Source organism: Pavona decussata, unplaced genomic scaffold, assembly GCF_977016875.1.
Source record: "Pavona decussata unplaced genomic scaffold, jaPavDecu1.1 SCAFFOLD_612, whole genome shotgun sequence".
In the NCBI taxonomy this organism is placed as follows: domain Eukaryota; kingdom Metazoa; phylum Cnidaria; class Anthozoa; order Scleractinia; family Agariciidae; genus Pavona; species Pavona decussata.
The window spans coordinates 1-21,722 of NW_028145865.1; the positions used below are offsets into that span (position 1 = coordinate 1).

The 21,722-nt window shown below is 37.6% G+C and overlaps 1 protein-coding gene across 1 annotated transcript in view; it reads right to left on the reverse strand.

Annotated features, from left to right (window-relative positions):
• Window positions 1–13,821: 13,821 nt before the first annotated feature.
• Window positions 13,822–21,722, reverse strand: part of LOC146449165 (uncharacterized) — a gene marked incomplete at its 3' end in the record, with an annotated part of 32,095 nt that continues 24,194 nt past the window's right edge. The window contains exons 6-7 of the mRNA XM_085101947.1: window positions 17,194–17,442; window positions 13,822–14,004 (exon numbers count right to left, since the gene is read on the reverse strand). Coding sequence (XP_084958073.1) covers window positions 13,822–14,004; window positions 17,194–17,442 — 432 coding nt within the window. The remainder of the gene's footprint in view (window positions 14,005–17,193; window positions 17,443–21,722) is intronic.

The window sequence follows — 21,722 nt, forward strand, 5'->3', positions numbered from 1 at the left end:
GAAAAATAATCGAATAGCTTTTCAAACTCACGCTTTTTGAAGAGAAAATCCTTGCCATTTCTTGTTCGTGTTTAGTGATATAACTTTAAGTCCCGGATGTTGGCAAAAAGATTGGAACGGGGAACACATATGACGGTTTTCAACAAGAAAATAAACTAAGTCTTTGGCCAGGTGAAAAATTCCCGATAATTTCATCTTGCCCGACTAGAAATCATCCCTAAGAGCTACTTTTTAAAGCCAAAGACTGTCACCTCCTCAAGCAAAGCCCAAAATATGCCAGCCTTCGTCCAAGCCCGAGTAACTAAAGTTTACCCGTTTAGCTGAAAAACAGGACTACTGGTAGCAAGCATATTAGACGAGACAAGAACTGCACTCGTAAGACTTATTCCCTCACTAGACTTAATGATGTCCTCAGGAAAACTTTGCTTCAGGAAGCCAAACAAAACGCTAGGGCTAACGAATTTCTTCTCAGCTAAGACCGCGCCGAATTCAAAGCGAGTTCGTTGTGCCGTGTATAAACGTTTGAGAGAGAATGGGGCTAGCTGGGCAAAACAATTAAATGACTCTACATCGGGTAGTTTCGGGGAGGGGGGGGGGGGAAGTAAGGAGAAGAATAGCTTTTGTCTTTTAAATGACTGCTGGTGACTCTTGTATTGTACATCCCTACATTTAATGGGAAATAAAAAAATAATAATAAAAAAAAACACAAGTTATATGTTAAGAAAAGTTAACAAAAATCATAGATTTCTGAGGGTATGTTCTTTTAAATTCAGACAGATATTATTAGTATTTAGGCTCAAATTGTTCAGAACGGCTTGATATGCTTCTTTGTATCATTAATCACTTCAAGATAAACTGTAGTAACCAAATAAAGAGGAAATGGTGCCTCCACAAGTTATATTTTAGGCAAGAAATCATGTCAGTTTATGAGTGACAAAGCAAGGGCTAACTAGTTCCTTGCATTCATCATATTTTGAAATAAGCTGTAAAGTTGAGGCTTTAAGCCCTTCTACTAACAGCAGTTACATTGCTAGACAAAACAACTGTGATTTACAAAAGCAGGACTAGCAAGAAAAGCTTATATTTTCATCATTCCACTTATATCATTTTAATAATTATTATTAGTATTTAGGCTCAAATTGTTCAGAACGGCTTGATATGCTTCTTTGTATCATTAATCACTTCAAGATAAACTGTAGTAACCAAATAAAGAGGAAATGGTGCCTCCACAAGTTATATTTTAGGCAAGAAATCATGTCAGTTTATGAGTGACAAAGCAAGGGCTAACTAGTTCCTTGCATTCATCATATTTTGAAATAAGCTGTAAAGTTGAGGCTTTAAGCCCTTCTACTAACAGCAGTTACATTGCTAGACAAAACAACTGTGATTTACAAAAGCAGGACTAGCAAGAAAAGCTTATATTTTCATCATTCCACTTATATCATTTTAATAATTATTATTAGTATTTAGGCTCAAATTGTTCAGAACGGCTTGATATGCTTCTTTGTATCATTAATCACTTCAAGATAAACTGTAGTAACCAAATAAAGAGGAAATGGTGCCTCCACAAGTTATATTTTAGGCAAGAAATCATGTCAGTTTATGAGTGACAAAGCAAGGGCTAACTAGTTCCTTGCATTCATCATATTTTGAAATAAGCTGTAAAGTTGAGGCTTTAAGCCCTTCTACTAACAGCAGTTACATTGCTAGACAAAACAACTGTGATTTACAAAAGCAGGACTAGCAAGAAAAGCTTATATTTTCATCATTCCACTTATATCATTTTAATATCTGTCTGGATTTTTAAGAACATGCCCTCAGAAATTAACCACATTTTGAGACTTTCTAGGCTGATGGAATATGCTAGTCCAGAACATGACTTTAATTAGGGCTCATCACAAGAAAGCAAGGTCAAAGAATACTACAGACCTGGTATAGAAGGTTTGTCTTTGAAATTGGACATGACACTAGCACTGACATTTGAACTGACATGAAACATGGCCTATGTGTTGACAAAACAAGTGCGACATTTCGCAATTATTAGCGGCGCCAACGCATCTTAAATCTCACCCAAAACCCGGTCTTTTAGCGGTCCAGTCTAGCTTTCTACAACAGAATCGGCTTAATCAGAGCAAGACAGCGTTCTAAATTGATTTTCCGAATCTCTTCTATATTTACAAATCGAAACGAATCACGCCGAACGACATCTGGAAATTATTTATGACATTGAGTCCGGAAATCCGACCCCAAACCGCACCTCTCGACTAATCGATCACAAGCCTAACAACGCTACAGTTATAACGGCGAAAAATAATCGAATAGCTTTTCAAACTCACGCTTTTTGAAGAGAAAATCCTTGCCATTTCTTGTTCGTGTTTAGTGATATAACTTTAAGTCCCGGATGTTGGCAAAAAGATTGGAACGGGGAACACATATGACGGTTTTCAACAAGAAAATAAACTAAGTCTTTGGCCAGGTGAAAAATTCCCGATAATTTCATCTTGCCCGACTAGAAATCATCCCTAAGAGCTACTTTTTAAAGCCAAAGACTGTCACCTCCTCAAGCAAAGCCCAAAATATGCCAGCCTTCGTCCAAGCCCGAGTAACTAAAGTTTACCCGTTTAGCTGAAAAACAGGACTACTGGTAGCAAGCATATTAGACGAGACAAGAACTGCACTCGTAAGACTTATTCCCTCACTAGACTTAATGATGTCCTCAGGAAAACTTTGCTTCAGGAAGCCAAACAAAACGCTAGGGCTAACGAATTTCTTCTCAGCTAAGACCGCGCCGAATTCAAAGCGAGTTCGTTGTGCCGTGTATAAACGTTTGAGAGAGAATGGGGCTAGCTGGGCAAAACAATTAAATGACTCTACATCGGGTAGTTTCGGGGAGGGGGGGGGGGGGAAGTAAGGAGAAGAATAGCTTTTGTCTTTTAAATGACTGCTGGTGACTCTTGTATTGTACATCCCTACATTTAATGGGAAATAAAAAAATAATAATAAAAAAAAACACAAGTTATATGTTAAGAAAAGTTAACAAAAATCATAGATTTCTGAGGGTATGTTCTTTTAAATTCAGACAGATATTATTAGTATTTAGGCTCAAATTGTTCAGAACGGCTTGATATGCTTCTTTGTATCATTAATCACTTCAAGATAAACTGTAGTAACCAAATAAAGAGGAAATGGTGCCTCCACAAGTTATATTTTAGGCAAGAAATCATGTCAGTTTATGAGTGACAAAGCAAGGGCTAACTAGTTCCTTGCATTCATCATATTTTGAAATAAGCTGTAAAGTTGAGGCTTTAAGCCCTTCTACTAACAGCAGTTACATTGCTAGACAAAACAACTGTGATTTACAAAAGCAGGACTAGCAAGAAAAGCTTATATTTTCATCATTCCACTTATATCATTTTAATAATTATTATTAGTATTTAGGCTCAAATTGTTCAGAACGGCTTGATATGCTTCTTTGTATCATTAATCACTTCAAGATAAACTGTAGTAACCAAATAAAGAGGAAATGGTGCCTCCACAAGTTATATTTTAGGCAAGAAATCATGTCAGTTTATGAGTGACAAAGCAAGGGCTAACTAGTTCCTTGCATTCATCATATTTTGAAATAAGCTGTAAAGTTGAGGCTTTAAGCCCTTCTACTAACAGCAGTTACATTGCTAGACAAAACAACTGTGATTTACAAAAGCAGGACTAGCAAGAAAAGCTTATATTTTCATCATTCCACTTATATCATTTTAATAATTATTATTAGTATTTAGGCTCAAATTGTTCAGAACGGCTTGATATGCTTCTTTGTATCATTAATCACTTCAAGATAAACTGTAGTAACCAAATAAAGAGGAAATGGTGCCTCCACAAGTTATATTTTAGGCAAGAAATCATGTCAGTTTATGAGTGACAAAGCAAGGGCTAACTAGTTCCTTGCATTCATCATATTTTGAAATAAGCTGTAAAGTTGAGGCTTTAAGCCCTTCTACTAACAGCAGTTACATTGCTAGACAAAACAACTGTGATTTACAAAAGCAGGACTAGCAAGAAAAGCTTATATTTTCATCATTCCACTTATATCATTTTAATATCTGTCTGGATTTTTAAGAACATGCCCTCAGAAATTAACCACATTTTGAGACTTTCTAGGCTGATGGAATATGCTAGTCCAGAACATGACTTTAATTAGGGCTCATCACAAGAAAGCAAGGTCAAAGAATACTACAGACCTGGTATAGAAGGTTTGTCTTTGAAATTGGACATGACACTAGCACTGACATTTGAACTGACATGAAACATGGCCTATGTGTTGACAAAACAAGTGCGACATTTCGCAATTATTAGCGGCGCCAACGCATCTTAAATCTCACCCAAAACCCGGTCTTTTAGCGGTCCAGTCTAGCTTTCTACAACAGAATCGGCTTAATCAGAGCAAGACAGCGTTCTAAATTGATTTTCCGAATCTCTTCTATATTTACAAATCGAAACGAATCACGCCGAACGACATCTGGAAATTATTTATGACATTGAGTCCGGAAATCCGACCCCAAACCGCACCTCTCGACTAATCGATCACAAGCCTAACAACGCTACAGTTATAACGGCGAAAAATAATCGAATAGCTTTTCAAACTCACGCTTTTTGAAGAGAAAATCCTTGCCATTTCTTGTTCGTGTTTAGTGATATAACTTTAAGTCCCGGATGTTGGCAAAAAGATTGGAACGGGGAACACATATGACGGTTTTCAACAAGAAAATAAACTAAGTCTTTGGCCAGGTGAAAAATTCCCGATAATTTCATCTTGCCCGACTAGAAATCATCCCTAAGAGCTACTTTTTAAAGCCAAAGACTGTCACCTCCTCAAGCAAAGCCCAAAATATGCCAGCCTTCGTCCAAGCCCGAGTAACTAAAGTTTACCCGTTTAGCTGAAAAACAGGACTACTGGTAGCAAGCATATTAGACGAGACAAGAACTGCACTCGTAAGACTTATTCCCTCACTAGACTTAATGATGTCCTCAGGAAAACTTTGCTTCAGGAAGCCAAACAAAACGCTAGGGCTAACGAATTTCTTCTCAGCTAAGACCGCGCCGAATTCAAAGCGAGTTCGTTGTGCCGTGTATAAACGTTTGAGAGAGAATGGGGCTAGCTGGGCAAAACAATTAAATGACTCTACATCGGGTAGTTTCGGGGAGGGGGGGGGGGGGGGGGAAGTAAGGAGAAGAATAGCTTTTGTCTTTTAAATGACTGCTGGTGACTCTTGTATTGTACATCCCTACATTTAATGGGAAATAAAAAAATAATAATAAAAAAAAAACACAAGTTATATGTTAAGAAAAGTTAACAAAAATCATAGATTTCTGAGGGTATGTTCTTTTAAATTCAGACAGATATTATTAGTATTTAGGCTCAAATTGTTCAGAACGGCTTGATATGCTTCTTTGTATCATTAATCACTTCAAGATAAACTGTAGTAACCAAATAAAGAGGAAATGGTGCCTCCACAAGTTATATTTTAGGCAAGAAATCATGTCAGTTTATGAGTGACAAAGCAAGGGCTAACTAGTTCCTTGCATTCATCATATTTTGAAATAAGCTGTAAAGTTGAGGCTTTAAGCCCTTCTACTAACAGCAGTTACATTGCTAGACAAAACAACTGTGATTTACAAAAGCAGGACTAGCAAGAAAAGCTTATATTTTCATCATTCCACTTATATCATTTTAATATCTGTCTGGATTTTTAAGAACATGCCCTCAGAAATTAACCACATTTTGAGACTTTCTAGGCTGATGGAATATGCTAGTCCAGAACATGACTTTAATTAGGGCTCATCACAAGAAAGCAAGGTCAAAGAATACTACAGACCTGGTATAGAAGGTTTGTCTTTGAAATTGGACATGACACTAGCACTGACATTTGAACTGACATGAAACATGGCCTATGTGTTGACAAAACAAGTGCGACATTTCGCAATTATTAGCGGCGCCAACGCATCTTAAATCTCACCCAAAACCCGGTCTTTTAGCGGTCCAGTCTAGCTTTCTACAACAGAATCGGCTTAATCAGAGCAAGACAGCGTTCTAAATTGATTTTCCGAATCTCTTCTATATTTACAAATCGAAACGAATCACGCCGAACGACATCTGGAAATTATTTATGACATTGAGTCCGGAAATCCGACCCCAAACCGCACCTCTCGACTAATCGATCACAAGCCTAACAACGCTACAGTTATAACGGCGAAAAATAATCGAATAGCTTTTCAAACTCACGCTTTTTGAAGAGAAAATCCTTGCCATTTCTTGTTCGTGTTTAGTGATATAACTTTAAGTCCCGGATGTTGGCAAAAAGATTGGAACGGGGAACACATATGACGGTTTTCAACAAGAAAATAAACTAAGTCTTTGGCCAGGTGAAAAATTCCCGATAATTTCATCTTGCCCGACTAGAAATCATCCCTAAGAGCTACTTTTTAAAGCCAAAGACTGTCACCTCCTCAAGCAAAGCCCAAAATATGCCAGCCTTCGTCCAAGCCCGAGTAACTAAAGTTTACCCGTTTAGCTGAAAAACAGGACTACTGGTAGCAAGCATATTAGACGAGACAAGAACTGCACTCGTAAGACTTATTCCCTCACTAGACTTAATGATGTCCTCAGGAAAACTTTGCTTCAGGAAGCCAAACAAAACGCTAGGGCTAACGAATTTCTTCTCAGCTAAGACCGCGCCGAATTCAAAGCGAGTTCGTTGTGCCGTGTATAAACGTTTGAGAGAGAATGGGGCTAGCTGGGCAAAACAATTAAATGACTCTACATCGGGTAGTTTCGGGGAGGGGGGGGGGGGGGGGAAGTAAGGAGAAGAATAGCTTTTGTCTTTTAAATGACTGCTGGTGACTCTTGTATTGTACATCCCTACATTTAATGGGAAATAAAAAAATAATAATAAAAAAAAAACACAAGTTATATGTTAAGAAAAGTTAACAAAAATCATAGATTTCTGAGGGTATGTTCTTTTAAATTCAGACAGATATTATTAGTATTTAGGCTCAAATTGTTCAGAACGGCTTGATATGCTTCTTTGTATCATTAATCACTTCAAGATAAACTGTAGTAACCAAATAAAGAGGAAATGGTGCCTCCACAAGTTATATTTTAGGCAAGAAATCATGTCAGTTTATGAGTGACAAAGCAAGGGCTAACTAGTTCCTTGCATTCATCATATTTTGAAATAAGCTGTAAAGTTGAGGCTTTAAGCCCTTCTACTAACAGCAGTTACATTGCTAGACAAAACAACTGTGATTTACAAAAGCAGGACTAGCAAGAAAAGCTTATATTTTCATCATTCCACTTATATCATTTTAATATCTGTCTGGATTTTTAAGAACATGCCCTCAGAAATTAACCACATTTTGAGACTTTCTAGGCTGATGGAATATGCTAGTCCAGAACATGACTTTAATTAGGGCTCATCACAAGAAAGCAAGGTCAAAGAATACTACAGACCTGGTATAGAAGGTTTGTCTTTGAAATTGGACATGACACTAGCACTGACATTTGAACTGACATGAAACATGGCCTATGTGTTGACAAAACAAGTGCGACATTTCGCAATTATTAGCGGCGCCAACGCATCTTAAATCTCACCCAAAACCCGGTCTTTTAGCGGTCCAGTCTAGCTTTCTACAACAGAATCGGCTTAATCAGAGCAAGACAGCGTTCTAAATTGATTTTCCGAATCTCTTCTATATTTACAAATCGAAACGAATCACGCCGAACGACATCTGGAAATTATTTATGACATTGAGTCCGGAAATCCGACCCCAAACCGCACCTCTCGACTAATCGATCACAAGCCTAACAACGCTACAGTTATAACGGCGAAAAATAATCGAATAGCTTTTCAAACTCACGCTTTTTGAAGAGAAAATCCTTGCCATTTCTTGTTCGTGTTTAGTGATATAACTTTAAGTCCCGGATGTTGGCAAAAAGATTGGAACGGGGAACACATATGACGGTTTTCAACAAGAAAATAAACTAAGTCTTTGGCCAGGTGAAAAATTCCCGATAATTTCATCTTGCCCGACTAGAAATCATCCCTAAGAGCTACTTTTTAAAGCCAAAGACTGTCACCTCCTCAAGCAAAGCCCAAAATATGCCAGCCTTCGTCCAAGCCCGAGTAACTAAAGTTTACCCGTTTAGCTGAAAAACAGGACTACTGGTAGCAAGCATATTAGACGAGACAAGAACTGCACTCGTAAGACTTATTCCCTCACTAGACTTAATGATGTCCTCAGGAAAACTTTGCTTCAGGAAGCCAAACAAAACGCTAGGGCTAACGAATTTCTTCTCAGCTAAGACCGCGCCGAATTCAAAGCGAGTTCGTTGTGCCGTGTATAAACGTTTGAGAGAGAATGGGGCTAGCTGGGCAAAACAATTAAATGACTCTACATCGGGTAGTTTCGGGGAGGGGGGGGGGGGAAGTAAGGAGAAGAATAGCTTTTGTCTTTTAAATGACTGCTGGTGACTCTTGTATTGTACATCCCTACATTTAATGGGAAATAAAAAAATAATAATAAAAAAAAACACAAGTTATATGTTAAGAAAAGTTAACAAAAATCATAGATTTCTGAGGGTATGTTCTTTTAAATTCAGACAGATATATATATATATATGTATGTATGTATGTATGTATGTATGTATGTATGTATGTATGTATGTATGTATGTATTTATGTATGTATGTATGTATGTATGTATGTATGTATGTATGTATGTATGTATGTATGTATGTATGTATGTATGTATGTATGTATGTATGTATGTATGTATGTATGTATATATATATATATATATAAAAGATGAACTTTTGGAGTCGGACTAGTTCAAACACATTTAATTTCTACTCGGAGTTTAGGGCTTCTAGCGAAGCAATCATCACGCAACTGACAACAATAACGGTTACATGAAAAAATATACAAATTTGAAAATAGGGGACAATGGTTGCTTGCGTGATGTGTCAAGATTCTATTGGGCGTTAAAACTGGGCGCAATGTAAAACGGTCGAGTAAACTAAGTAAACGCGGTATTTAACAGAAACCTCTTAGAATGTCTGCAAATCGATGTCAGTTCATTTCTATGATTGAGTGATGACATTTCCGGTCTGCAAATTATGAAATATTTCTCCCATAAGCAAAGATTACATTTTTTGTTGACATTTGAATACGATCTAGCTTGCTTCACTTTTCTCCATTTAATCTGAAAATAACGTTACAAGAAAAGAAATAAAGGAAAAATAATGTTTGGTTATGGTTGGAAATATTTGAACGTTTACTTTAAAATTAGGACGTACTGTTTACAAATACGCACTGCGAATGACGAGCACAAAATGTTCAAAACAATTAATGACTCTAGGAATATTTCTCCTACAGAAATAATTCTAGTCTCTAACTAAATTTTAATTAAAGAATACAGGAAATATAATGTTTGGTTGTGGCCCGAAATATTTCAGTGAGCGCTTAAAATTAAAGTGTGTTTACAAAACTTATGCGCTGTGAATTGCGAACGAATTACACAAGTCCAGCACAAAATGTTCAAAACAATTCAGAACTCTGTAAATATTTCTCTTACAGAAATAATTCTAGTCTCTAAGTAAACGTTAACAAAAGGAGAGTACAGGAAAAATAATGTTTGGTTATGGCCTGAAATATTTCAGTGAGCGCTTTAATTTAAATTTAGGGCGTGTTTTCAAAACTTATGCGCTGCGAATGGCGAATGAATAAATAGAGAAGCCCAACACAAAATTTTCAAAACAATTCATAAATCTATGAATATTTCTCTTACAGAAATAATTCTAGCCTCTAAGTAAACGTTAACAAAAGGAGAATACAGGAAAAACAATGTTTGGTTGTGGCCCGAAATATGTCAGTGAGCGCTTTCATTTAAAATTAGAGCCGCGTGTTTACAAAACTTACGCGCTGCGAATGGCGAATGAGTTAGAGAAGCCCAACACAAAATGTTCAAAGCAATTCATAACTCTGTTAATATTTCTCTTACAGAAATAATTCTAGTCTCTAAGTAAACGTTAACAAACGGAGAATACAGGAAAAAATAGTGTTTGGTTGTGGTGCGAAATATTTCAGTGAGCGCTTAAAATTAGAGCGTGTTTACAAAACTTATATGCACTGTGAACTGCGAATGAATTACACAAGTCCAGCACAAAATGTTCAAATAATTTATGACTCTGTGAATATTTCTCTTACAGAAATAATTCTAGTCTCTAAGTAGACGTTAACAAACGGAGAATACAGGAAAAATACTGTTTGGTTGTGGTTCGAAATATTTCAGCAAGCGCTTAAAATTAGAGCGAGTTTACAAAACTTATGCGCTACGAATGGCGAATGAATTAGAGAAGCCTAACACAAAATGTTCAAAACAACACATAACTCTGTGAATATTTCTCCTACAGAAATAATTCAAGTTTATAAGTTAACGTTAACAAAAGGAGAATACAGGAAAAATAATGTTTGGTTGTGGTCCGAAATATTTAAACGTTTACTGCGTGTTTACAAATGTGACCTGCGAATGAATTACACAAGTCCAACACAAAACATAACTCTGTAAATAGCTCTGTGAAATGTTCAAAATTAATTTATCCACGAATATTTGTCGTATGGCAACGATTTAAGTATTTGTGTAAAATTTTAAGTATGTTAAATATGGAAAATTACTGACAGTTGCCTTCAAAAATGCATTTCATTTCTATGCAACTTGCGAGTTGCTTACTCAACCAGCTCACCACATATTTGTTTTCAACTTACATTTCGCCTGTTTGTTGGTCGCTCTCGGGGTTCAAATTTGCTTATTAGTCGCCTGCTTTCTCGACATATGTAGTTCGACAACATATTCAACGAATACAAGAAATCAGTGTTCTTCAAAATTCTCGTTTGTTTTCTAAAAGAAGTATAAAGCCATCCCCCTTCCCGCCGAAAAAACGCGGGTTGCCGCACAGGTTGAGTGTGACATTTCACCGATGGCTTACATAGAGGGGCGGACGTACGTACGTACGCCGGACGACACTGACGTCATAACCAAAATTTTTCGCATATATGGGTTTACCAAAATCTCTTATCAATGGAGCTCCGCTATAAAAGGAAGGGACAAGAAAGAGAGGTAGCTAGTGGTATTGAGGAAGAACACACCCAAAACTTTTTGTTTTTCTTATTAGGTGGGTTCATACTAGCTTAGTAAGTAGACCTTAAGTATGCAGGGAGTTCAAGTATACTTCAGAACACGTATGTTAACTTACCCTGATAAGCGTTCATATTTCAAATTCTAAGTATACTTCGAGTGACAGAGCCGTCAATCAATTTCTGCGCCAACTATGCAGCCATGTGCGTGTTGTGAAATCATTGAAAATATTTGTCATCATGTTTCAGCTTAGCTTTTTAGACATGGCATAATGGAGTTGACAGGCCTACGCGACTCTCATGTGCGTGTTTAGCCTAAATAAGAGTTTTGCCCTCACAGGTTATGTCTTCCAAAGAACACCCTTTTCTCTATGAAAAGAGCGGTGCTCCCGGTAAAATTTTCTTTTAGCTCTGGATTTTCTTCTTATTAAATGCCATCTATGATTTGGAGGATTCGCGCGATAGACACTGAACAAAGGCATGTGTTTAACTGTCGCATGTGTTTTAATTGATCTCAAAGGTCATTTTGACCCCTTGTTGTTACGTTTCCGTTTAGCGACTGTCGTTCTTATGCCGTTTGTGGCATTTAGTTTAGGCTTGGTATGGCTCATTTCAGTGCGTCTGGTGACAGTATAGCCTCTCTTTTTATTGTTGTAAGGATAGGATTTTAACCGTGTAATAACTATACATTATCTTGCAGCTTTTGTCAGATTGCCGGGCCCGGCTATTTGCTTTTGTTGCAAGATGCTGTGCTTCTTATCACTGTTATTTGTCCCTTGATCCGTTCTGAAGCATTGTAGCTTCTTTGAAAGCTATTCAGTGTGTTAAATTGAGGGCTAAAGGCCGCTTAAGTTACGGCTGGGTGTTTTGTTGTCGCTCCGCTAAGCTCTGTAACTGTGAGGTTTGTGTTGCGGGGGCTTTGTATTTTCCTCCCGTGTTTACGTGCTCTGGCCAGGGGCTGCTTCTAGTCCTTCGGCCGTAAGTAAATTCTGTAGCATTTAAGGCAATGGTCAGGCAAGACCGCGGTTTCGATCCTAATCTTGTGGATCTCATCAGTTGCCGATTCTTCAGAAATGATAGAGATGAGTTCTCGGTATCATTTCAACAAACGCGCTCTCTTGTCAATTATGTTTTTGCTCGATTTCTTGTTCGATTGTTGTACGTTTACTTATATTAAGATTTTTGTGCACGCTTTTATTAATTCTGTATTTTCTTCCGTTAGCATGAGTTCTAGTAAATCGTAAAGGTATTAAAGTGCGAGTTCGAAACTGTACTTGGATTGTCTATTAAAGACATTACAACAGAGGAACTTTGCGAGCTGGAACGACACAAAATATTCAGTTTCCTTAGGTGGCCGTAGCGTTTTCGAAAATCCACAGCAGCGTTCTGGGAACTCAGGAGACAATATTTTTAAAAAATTCTCGAATAAATGTCTTCGTTAATTGGATGTCCTTGAGACTTGTGATATGACGTTTGTGTATTGAGGTGCGCTTTTTAATGCCCATGTTGGTAGTGTAAAAAGAATTTCTAAAGGTGATATTTGGATCTTTTAAAGAAATATTATTATGCAGTTGTTATAACGAAAGGTCAATAATATGAAGACGATTTTGAACTTAATTCAGAGTTTGTGTTGTACATTTGATCTTCGCAAGACATTGTTGAAGGTATAAATGATGGGCTAACTCACATAGTTTTAAGGCTCGGAACACACTAGGGGCCAATTATTAAAGCATAAAATTTAGACTTGTGTTAAGACAAAATTGCAGTTTCAATTGACGAGTACTCTAAAAAATCTCGCCTAAGTGGAGGTTTAAATCCGTTATTTGGAACCGCATGGTTTGGACTTTTTTAGGAACCGCGTTTTGTGGTATTCAATTGTTTTGACCATCATATCTACAACTTACTCCCAAAGGAACACAGCTGTTCTCCTATTGTTCTTTTCAACCATTGTCTGTTCTAGTTGCGGCTGTGTTCTGCTCTGTAACTGTGAGGTTTGTGTTGCGGGAGCTTAGTATTTCTCTCCCGTCTTTTTAGTACGCTATAAAATGATTAGGCAATTCTTTTGTGTTGGCATTCTGCTGGCTCAGGCCAGGGGCTTCTATGAGTCCCTCTGAGATCCATCTTCGCCGCTATGGAGACGGATATTCTTTCGACCCATACCATTGACAGTGATCGCGATTTTCGTGGCCCACGAAAATATTATCTGACCACAGAGCATCATAGTAAGTGATAAACGGTCTTTCAAACCATTATGTGGAAGTGGATGGTTTGGACTTTTGCAGAAACCACGTCTAGTGGCATTCAATAGTTTTGAGCGTGATACCTGGAAGCTAATCCCAAAGGGACACTGCTATTCTCTTATTTTTTCCTTTAACCATAAGGGTGCATAAATAATACGCGAAAATGGGTGGTGTCACAATAAATGAACAAATTGTAGTTCAGTTTATACCCTTACTTCCCAATAGACAAAAAGCCAACAATACAAATGGTCCCAGGGCTTTCCTAACCTGGCCAAAACTTCGTTTGAATAATTATCCCTTCAATATTTCGATGTTTCTACGAGGGCTATCATGACTGGATTAATAATCTTGCTATGAATGGATTAAAATCAGAATAAAAAAGCAAGCGAAGGTACCTCTTCGTGCAGAGTATACTTCAACTTCGCAGAGTGTGAGTGGACCAGTTTTCCTGTTAGTAATAGTCACATATCGTCCGTACAAACTAGGGCGACAGAAAAACGACATGCCTTGTCCTTCAGGAACACTGTAATTGGCACCACATTTAGGGTTAGATACTCCACCATTACTGGATATTGAACCTATAAATAAAAATATTGCATTTTTAATTAAGATCAGAACTTCACCTGTTTGTAAATGTACCAAAAAAGATTAGAACAGCTAATGAAACCCATTGTAGGGTGCAGGATGCAATGTGACTTAAAAGGTGCTTACCGAATGTTTTGTTAACTGTTTTAATTATTATTCCAGAGGCACCACACTAAAATGTGTCCACCAGGTTTTCAACGCAAAACGAAGCAACTCACAACTTTAAGAGCGGCTGCCTGTAAGAATCGAGAACTGCATTTCAGCGAGCACTTGGTCGAATTTCTTATATTTCGCCTGAAGATACCCTTGGATTAACTATTTTCGAAAATCATATTTTAAAGTTCCAAGGTATTTTATTTTTTGAGAAAATTGCAAGAGTTTGAAATGCAGCCTAAATGCGGTCACGGGCCGATGAAAACCGCGAAAATTTACGTCAAAGGACGAAGCCCCGTTCACGGTGTAAAATAACCCAATGAACTTGAAACATTACACAAACCTAGACCAAGAAAATTAATACAATAAACATTCCAAACTCGCTGGCTACTTTCTAAAGCATGCAGATTTGTGCCCGCTACCCAAAATGGCCTTGAAACTAATGCCTATTTTCATTAAAATAAAAGTGTTTCTGGTATGTAATTTTCTCTAAATTACATCTCATATCTCAAAAGAAGAAGAAAAGAACTTTATTTGCTCCAAGTTTCAAGCTCTGATTCAAACTCTTTCCCACTCAAGGAAGATCGAATATGCGTGCGATACTTGCAGCTCGCAATCCACGTCACGAATTATGAGATCAGAGCCGATTCACAAAGACTTGACATCTGGAGCCCGTGAATGTTTCCAAACATCACATATTGGGCCCTAAAACTAATTTGACTGACTGAAGGCAGCCATTCAATGTTTTTTTATCCCAGATTTCTTTCCTATTCTGCTCTAAAATAATATAGTTGTTCCCGTCAATTAGCCTACGAAACATGTGCACCAAATTTGCATATCATTTCGATGTCGGAGGAAAAAGTAGTGCATATCAAAGTCTACAGCTCCTTAATCTTCTTACTGATGAAGCATTCGATCAGTAAAATGGAGAAAAACGTGTGACCTTGTTCCTGTCGTGTTGTTAGGAGTGTTCGTTTTTAGCAGCGACGGCTCAAATCAATAGGCCAGTGTGACAAAACAACTGTAACTCGATATACTTCGCTGATGTTGGCTCCCCCACCCCCATCCCACCTGGCGATTGGCGTAAATTGTGGTTATTATTTACTTTCCTAAACCGGTTTTCCCGTTGTTCCTGCCAGTTTCTTTCAATTTCCGAGAAGATATAGGAATCTTGCCAGCCTTAGTCTGTCCGGTGATTGCCACGAAAACTAACTTATTACTAGCGCAAACGGGTGAGGACCGTAACTACCTTATTACTAGCACGAGCGGGTGAGGACCGTAACTACCTTGTTACTAGCACGAGCGGGTGAGGACCGTAACTACCTTGTTACTAGCACGAGCGGGTGAGGGCCGTAACTACCTTGTTAATAGCACGAGCGGGGGAGGGCCGTATTTCGCCTATTTTCCAATTTCAGGTTTCATATTACTATTTTTTCTTGGAATTGAAAGAAACTGGCAGGAGCAGCGAGAAAACGGTCTAGGAATATAAACGATAACCACAATATTATTGACGCTTATAGCTAGGGAGGGGGGGGGGGGGAGGTCGGGTTGGTGGGGAATTCACTACTATGCTCTCAAATATACAGAATACAGATTTCATATTTTTAATTCTGAGCATGGTGGTTATGGATGTTTTTTTTTTTTTCGCGAAAAAATCGACGTTCCAGGGTCTGTATAAAATTTTTTTCGCAAAAAAAATAAAAAAGGAAAACAAAGCTGGCAAGACAGGCTCTCGCATCTCTTGTACAGCCTTTTAACTTGACAAAGTTTTCATCACCAGGGTAGTCGTAGCTTGGCCCACAAGCAGTACTTTTCACTATTTACAGTTTCTTAAAGCGCCCTCCACACGCAGGCGGGATGCCTGGCCAGGATCACGTGCGCGTATCAGCGAAGTGAATATCGAGTTACATAACAGTTGTTCAGTGTCACATTGGCTTATTTGATTTGAGCCGTCGCTGCTAAATACGAACACTCCTAACAACACGACAGGAACAAAGTCACAAGTTTTTAATTTCTCCATTTTACTGACCGACTGCTTCATTTAAGAAGATAAAGAAGCTGTAAAGTTCGATTTCAACTACTTTTTCCTGCGACATCGAAATGGTATGCAAATTGACTGTACATGTGTCGTAGGCTAATTGACGGGAACAACTATATAAGTTTTGGGCAGAATAGGAAAGAAATCTGGGATAAAAAAAACATTGAATGGCTGCCTTCAGTCAGTCAAATTAGTTTTAGGGCCCAATATGTGATGTTTGGAAACATTCACGGGCTCCAGATGTCAAGTCTTTGTGAATCGGTTCTGATCTCATAATTCGTGAGGTGAATTGCGAGCCGCAAGTATCGCACGCATATTCGATCTTCCTTGAGTGGGAAAGAGTTTGAATCAGAGCTTGAAACTTGGAACAAATAAAGTTCTTTTCTTCTTCTTTTGAGATATGAGATGTAATTTAGAGAAAATTACATACCAGAAACACTTTTATTTTAATGAAAATAGGCATTAGTTTCAAGGCCATTTTGAGTAGCGGACACAAATCTGCATGCTTTAGAAAGTAGCCAGCGAGTTTGGAATGTTTATCGTATTAATTTTCTTGTAAGATGGTTGGTCTAGGTTTGTGTAAAGTTTCAAGTTCATTGGGTTATTCTACACCGTGAACGGGGCTTCGTCCTTTGACGTACATTTTCGCGGTTTTCATCGGCCTGTGACCGCACCTAGGCCGCATTTCAAACTCTTGCAATTTTCTCAAAAAATAAAATACCTTGGAACTTTAAAATATGATTTTCGAAAATAGTTAATCTAAGGGTATCTTCAGGCGAAATACAAGAAATTCGACCAAGTGGTCGCTGAAATGCAGTTCTCAATTCTTACAGGCAGCCGCTCTTAAATAAGCTTAAATTAAAGTAACTGTATTCCTAAATATTCCTTGTGTTATGAAATGACAGCCCCTATTCATTTCCCAAGTTATGCATTTAGTAGTCTTATTGAGCGTACAAATAATACCGGAAGGTTTGATGTAACTCCAACCTACCCACTCTGATTTCAAATTCATCCAGTGTTTTTCCACAGCAGTCTCCTCTGTTGACAATGTACACTTCAATCACAGGCTCCACTCGTTCCAGATCCACTCTCCACCAGGGGTTAATTGCGTCAAGTGTGTGTGTACAAGATCCAATATTAAAATTTGTATTGCTGTTACCATCAACTGCATTGCTAGCGTTGCTATCATAATCGTGCGACGTGCTTATTTGGTCTGTCGGCTTACGAAACGCCAGATTTTCTTGGAGAAATAATTTATAAGTTCGAAATTAGTTTTCAGTTTAAGAATTAGCCATGTTAAGGTTTTCTGTCATACAAGAATTGCCAAAAAAAACGATTACTAATGTGATAGTTTCATTGTTGTAATTTCCATTAACAGCTTTAAACCAGAATAAACTTTAAATTATTTGGAAGGGAGGTAATTAAGCTATATACACTCAGGCACTTACACCAGCGCGCGGGTGAGCACATAGCACCTGTCATCTTTCCATTGGCAAGCACCATAAAGACAAACACTCTATTGTCCCGAAAGATCTTGACAAACAGTTTTCCGTCCTCAAGAAGTGCGACAATGAGTTAGATTGTTTAGTGCATAAAATATTGCTAGATACAGAATTGACACTATCTCTTAATGTCCAATTGGATTCAATTCGAGCCAAACTATTTGGAAATCTAGTTTACATCCACAAAATTTCAGCCCTACATTTCTTAACGCTTGAAAACTAATTCCTTTCATTTTTGAAGGAGCAAAACGTGTCGTTAAAAGTGCAAAGAAAAGGTTTGCTAGCACTTTCGTCAATCCAACAAAATCGCCTAAATTCTGGAATATTTTTAATTGATCCCTAAAACTTTCTGTGACTTAAATTTTCATCCGAACAGATCAAGCTCTATTAGCTTACACAAACATGTCATTAAACGAACACAAAACATTCTGAGGACACAGATAGGAGACAACATTTTAAGAGTGCCTGACTGTAACTTTCGAGAATCGCTGGCCAAGCTTGAAAAATCGAAACTCCTGATAATTTGCCTGAAGTTTACTTTTGAGAAATATCTTCGAAAATATTATTTGAATGTTCTGGAAATTTATAGTTTTCGAGAATTTTGGAGAAAACAAAATTACGGGTTTTGCCTCATTAATTATGCAAAAATCCATTCAAAATTAGCCAAGTTTAATACGCTTGTGTTGAAACAGTACGCAACGCTAGAAAACGAGGTCGGTTTTGAGGAAGAGCATTACTCACCTACTTTCTACCAATGGGACCTATGTAAACTTTTGTAGAACTTTGGAGGGTCTTATGGCTCTTTGAAAAATTGACTTTTTGAGGACTTCGCGATGAGGTAAAAATTAAGTAAGTTTGAAGGTTTAAAATGCATCTTGGTATGTCAGCTATCGACTCGAGAGGAACATTGAGATGAAGCTTGGGTCTTCGTCTTTAATAATACGAAATAAAAATCTGGGCAATTAATGCACGCGCTTACGAAAACCAAAGGTGGTGAGGCTTCGTTAACAAATTTGCATAATTCGCAACTGTTGAGAAAATGCTATGTTGTGGTGACTCGGTGAAAACATTTACCCAAGCTATCTTCAAATGGTCATTTTATCTCATATTGCATTTGTCTGTTTCTCTTTCTTGTTTAATAACGTGGTAGAAAAGGTCTGGACAAAAAAAAAAGTGTGTGATCGGAAAAGAAAATATTCGCCAAATTGTGGTGGGAAATTTGCATAATGCAAATCTCCCAATAAATCTTTCTGCAAAGGAATCTGATTGGGAAGGTTTCGTTTAAGAGTCTATTTGAGCGAAACCCTCCATATAAAAGAAGTCAAAACAACGTTTAATAATGCGATTTCCACAAATAATTGTCGAATCTTAACCTTTAACTAATAGTGCGAAACTGATGCTCGCTATTGCGTTACCTGCGCCACGTCAATAGCTGTCCATATTGCCCACAAACTAGCTTGTGCTGCAAAATTGCCATTTACCACAACTAGAAAAAAGACCTCACCAGGCTTTATTTACTGGCACATAAGCGGTTTTGCTAAAAATTAAACGTTCACATGACACTGGAATCATCTTTAAAAAATACGCGCTTGTCAAATGAGTGCGAAAGTTAGACATAGAGTCGGTCAAAGTGAATATTATTAATTAAATCAAGTTTGTTTACTGGAATGCTTTTTCAAATAGTTAGTCCAACCTTTTTCAGTGGCCTTCCAAACAATAATCACCCAGAAGCGGGTCAGTAAAAAAAAAAACTCTCGTTCGTGCTTTTTGATACTGTACCTTCGCAAGCGACTGAAAAACAATGTCAGCCGGCACGCCATATTTTAATCTAATTATTGGTATGAAATATGAGAGCTTGAAAACCTGTGTTTTTCCGTTTAACTCAGTTTATACCCATAGTTCACATTGGCTGTAGGGCATGCACAGAAACACAGGTATCTCAGTGACACTGTATATGCGCAATGTCTACTGCATTTTTTAATAATAATTTTATTTAATATTACTCTACATATGATAATAGTAATACAGGTTAGATACGCTAATAACAATCCAAAGACTCTACTTACAATTCCGTTATTCACCTTGCTAGCAAAAAAAGAAAATACAATGATTTCCATTACTTACAATACGGGTTACGTAATACTGACAATGCAGTACTCTACATATAACACAGTTTTTACTACCGAATTAGAGGCATGAACTGAAAGGGAGCACTGCTTTCCATTTCGCATTATGAATATCTATGGCGTTATTTTGCTTAGCTATGAAAAACTCTAACTGATAGGCATTTTTTAGTTTCGTCCTAAGAAGTGAAAGGGAAGGTTTTATATTAAGATATCGGCTTTGATAAATAACTTGTTTACCCAATAATATAATATGGTTGAGTAACGGCATATCTTTTCTAAAGAATCCAAACATTATATCGGTGCTTGTTAAAACATCAATTGTAATAAAGAAAATCTTCAACCATTTAGCTACAAAAAGCCAAAAAACGTTTGATGTTGGACAGTGTACGAATAGATGCTCCAGGGATTCGTCTGATACTTGACAAAGGTACACGCAGGTGAATTTAAAATGCCCATTCTGTGGAGGGCTTTGTTTGCATAAAGAATTCTGCTTAAGACTTTACACTGAAATTCTCTCAATTTAGAGTCTAGCGTAGCACTTCTAGGGAGAAGATAAATATCCTTCCAAGGTAGATCGTGTGTCGGAAATAATTGTTCATATTTACATTTTGAAACCGGGGGTTTCTCAATTTTCCCAATGAGATCCCAATATACCTCTTTAGAGGAGTTGGGAAAAGTGTTATCGTGGCATTCATTATTTCTTGGCGGGTTATTTGGCATGTCCTTTAAAAGCGTCTTCCATTCTAATGGGATGGTGTCAAAGATACTCATAAGGACAAAGTACTTCGCACCTGTTAAGTTTTTGTTTTGCAATGTGCTCCATGATTTCAGTTTACCTTCATCAGACAATATGCCACGCACAGTGAGGAAACCTTTCTTGAGAACCTTGTTCCTGAACAAAAGGTTTTCCATTTATACACATAAACTTATTGTTCCAAATAATTTCTTTTAGCACGCCAGGTAAGGTGACAACTGGTGATTTTTTGTATTCTACCCACTCGCTTAAGCATTCCTTATAAAATTTAGGAAGTGTCTTTGGCAGGAAACGTACATCGTAGTTGCAGTTTATTAGAAAGGAGCCACCGAAATCAGCAAGATAGCTATCAAGAAATATTTTCCATGTGCTATTATGGCTGTCCAGATATTTCTTCATGCACACAATTCTTTGAGTTTTAATTAGAGTTTCTATATGTGGCATTCGCAATCCACCATTCTTATAGTCGCTTATGATGGTTAATCGCTGTATTTTATCTTTAACGGAATGCCAAATGAAGTTATAAAGAACTGCATGCATCACAAGGTCTATGACCTTTGTTTGACCTTTGTATTGTCATGTCACGATGAGTGTTACACAATGGCGTAAATTATAAGGGTTTGTATGGGAATTTACGAACGTGTTTTGGTTTTGAAAAGTAAAGGGCATGAATTGAACAAAAATGGTTTACCTTGTCTCCTTGATATCTTGCCAGGTATTGTGTGCCATATTTTGGTCATTTCAGTACGATCTAGTGGGTTTTAGGTTCGCTGAAAATTTTCCTCTCTCTATACGGTATCCTACTATATATATATTTCCCCAAAACGTTGGTCACTTCGGTAGCAATAGTATTCTTTGAAATAAATCGCAACGTTAAAAACGTGGTCGGTATAAAGACGAAGAACTGTGGACCACGGACTGGGTATTAAAGAGGTACTAAAGTAGGAGGACTATGGACTACGGACTACGGACCGACTGCATGCCCTACAGTCCACATTGGCTGTAGGGCATGCATTTATCTTTGTCGAATGTCAACGATCGGAACACGGGTATCTCAGCAATGTCCACTGCATAAATGTCTATGTACGATATCTACATGATTGTGCACGTGGCCTCATTAGTTGATCACGGTCAATGA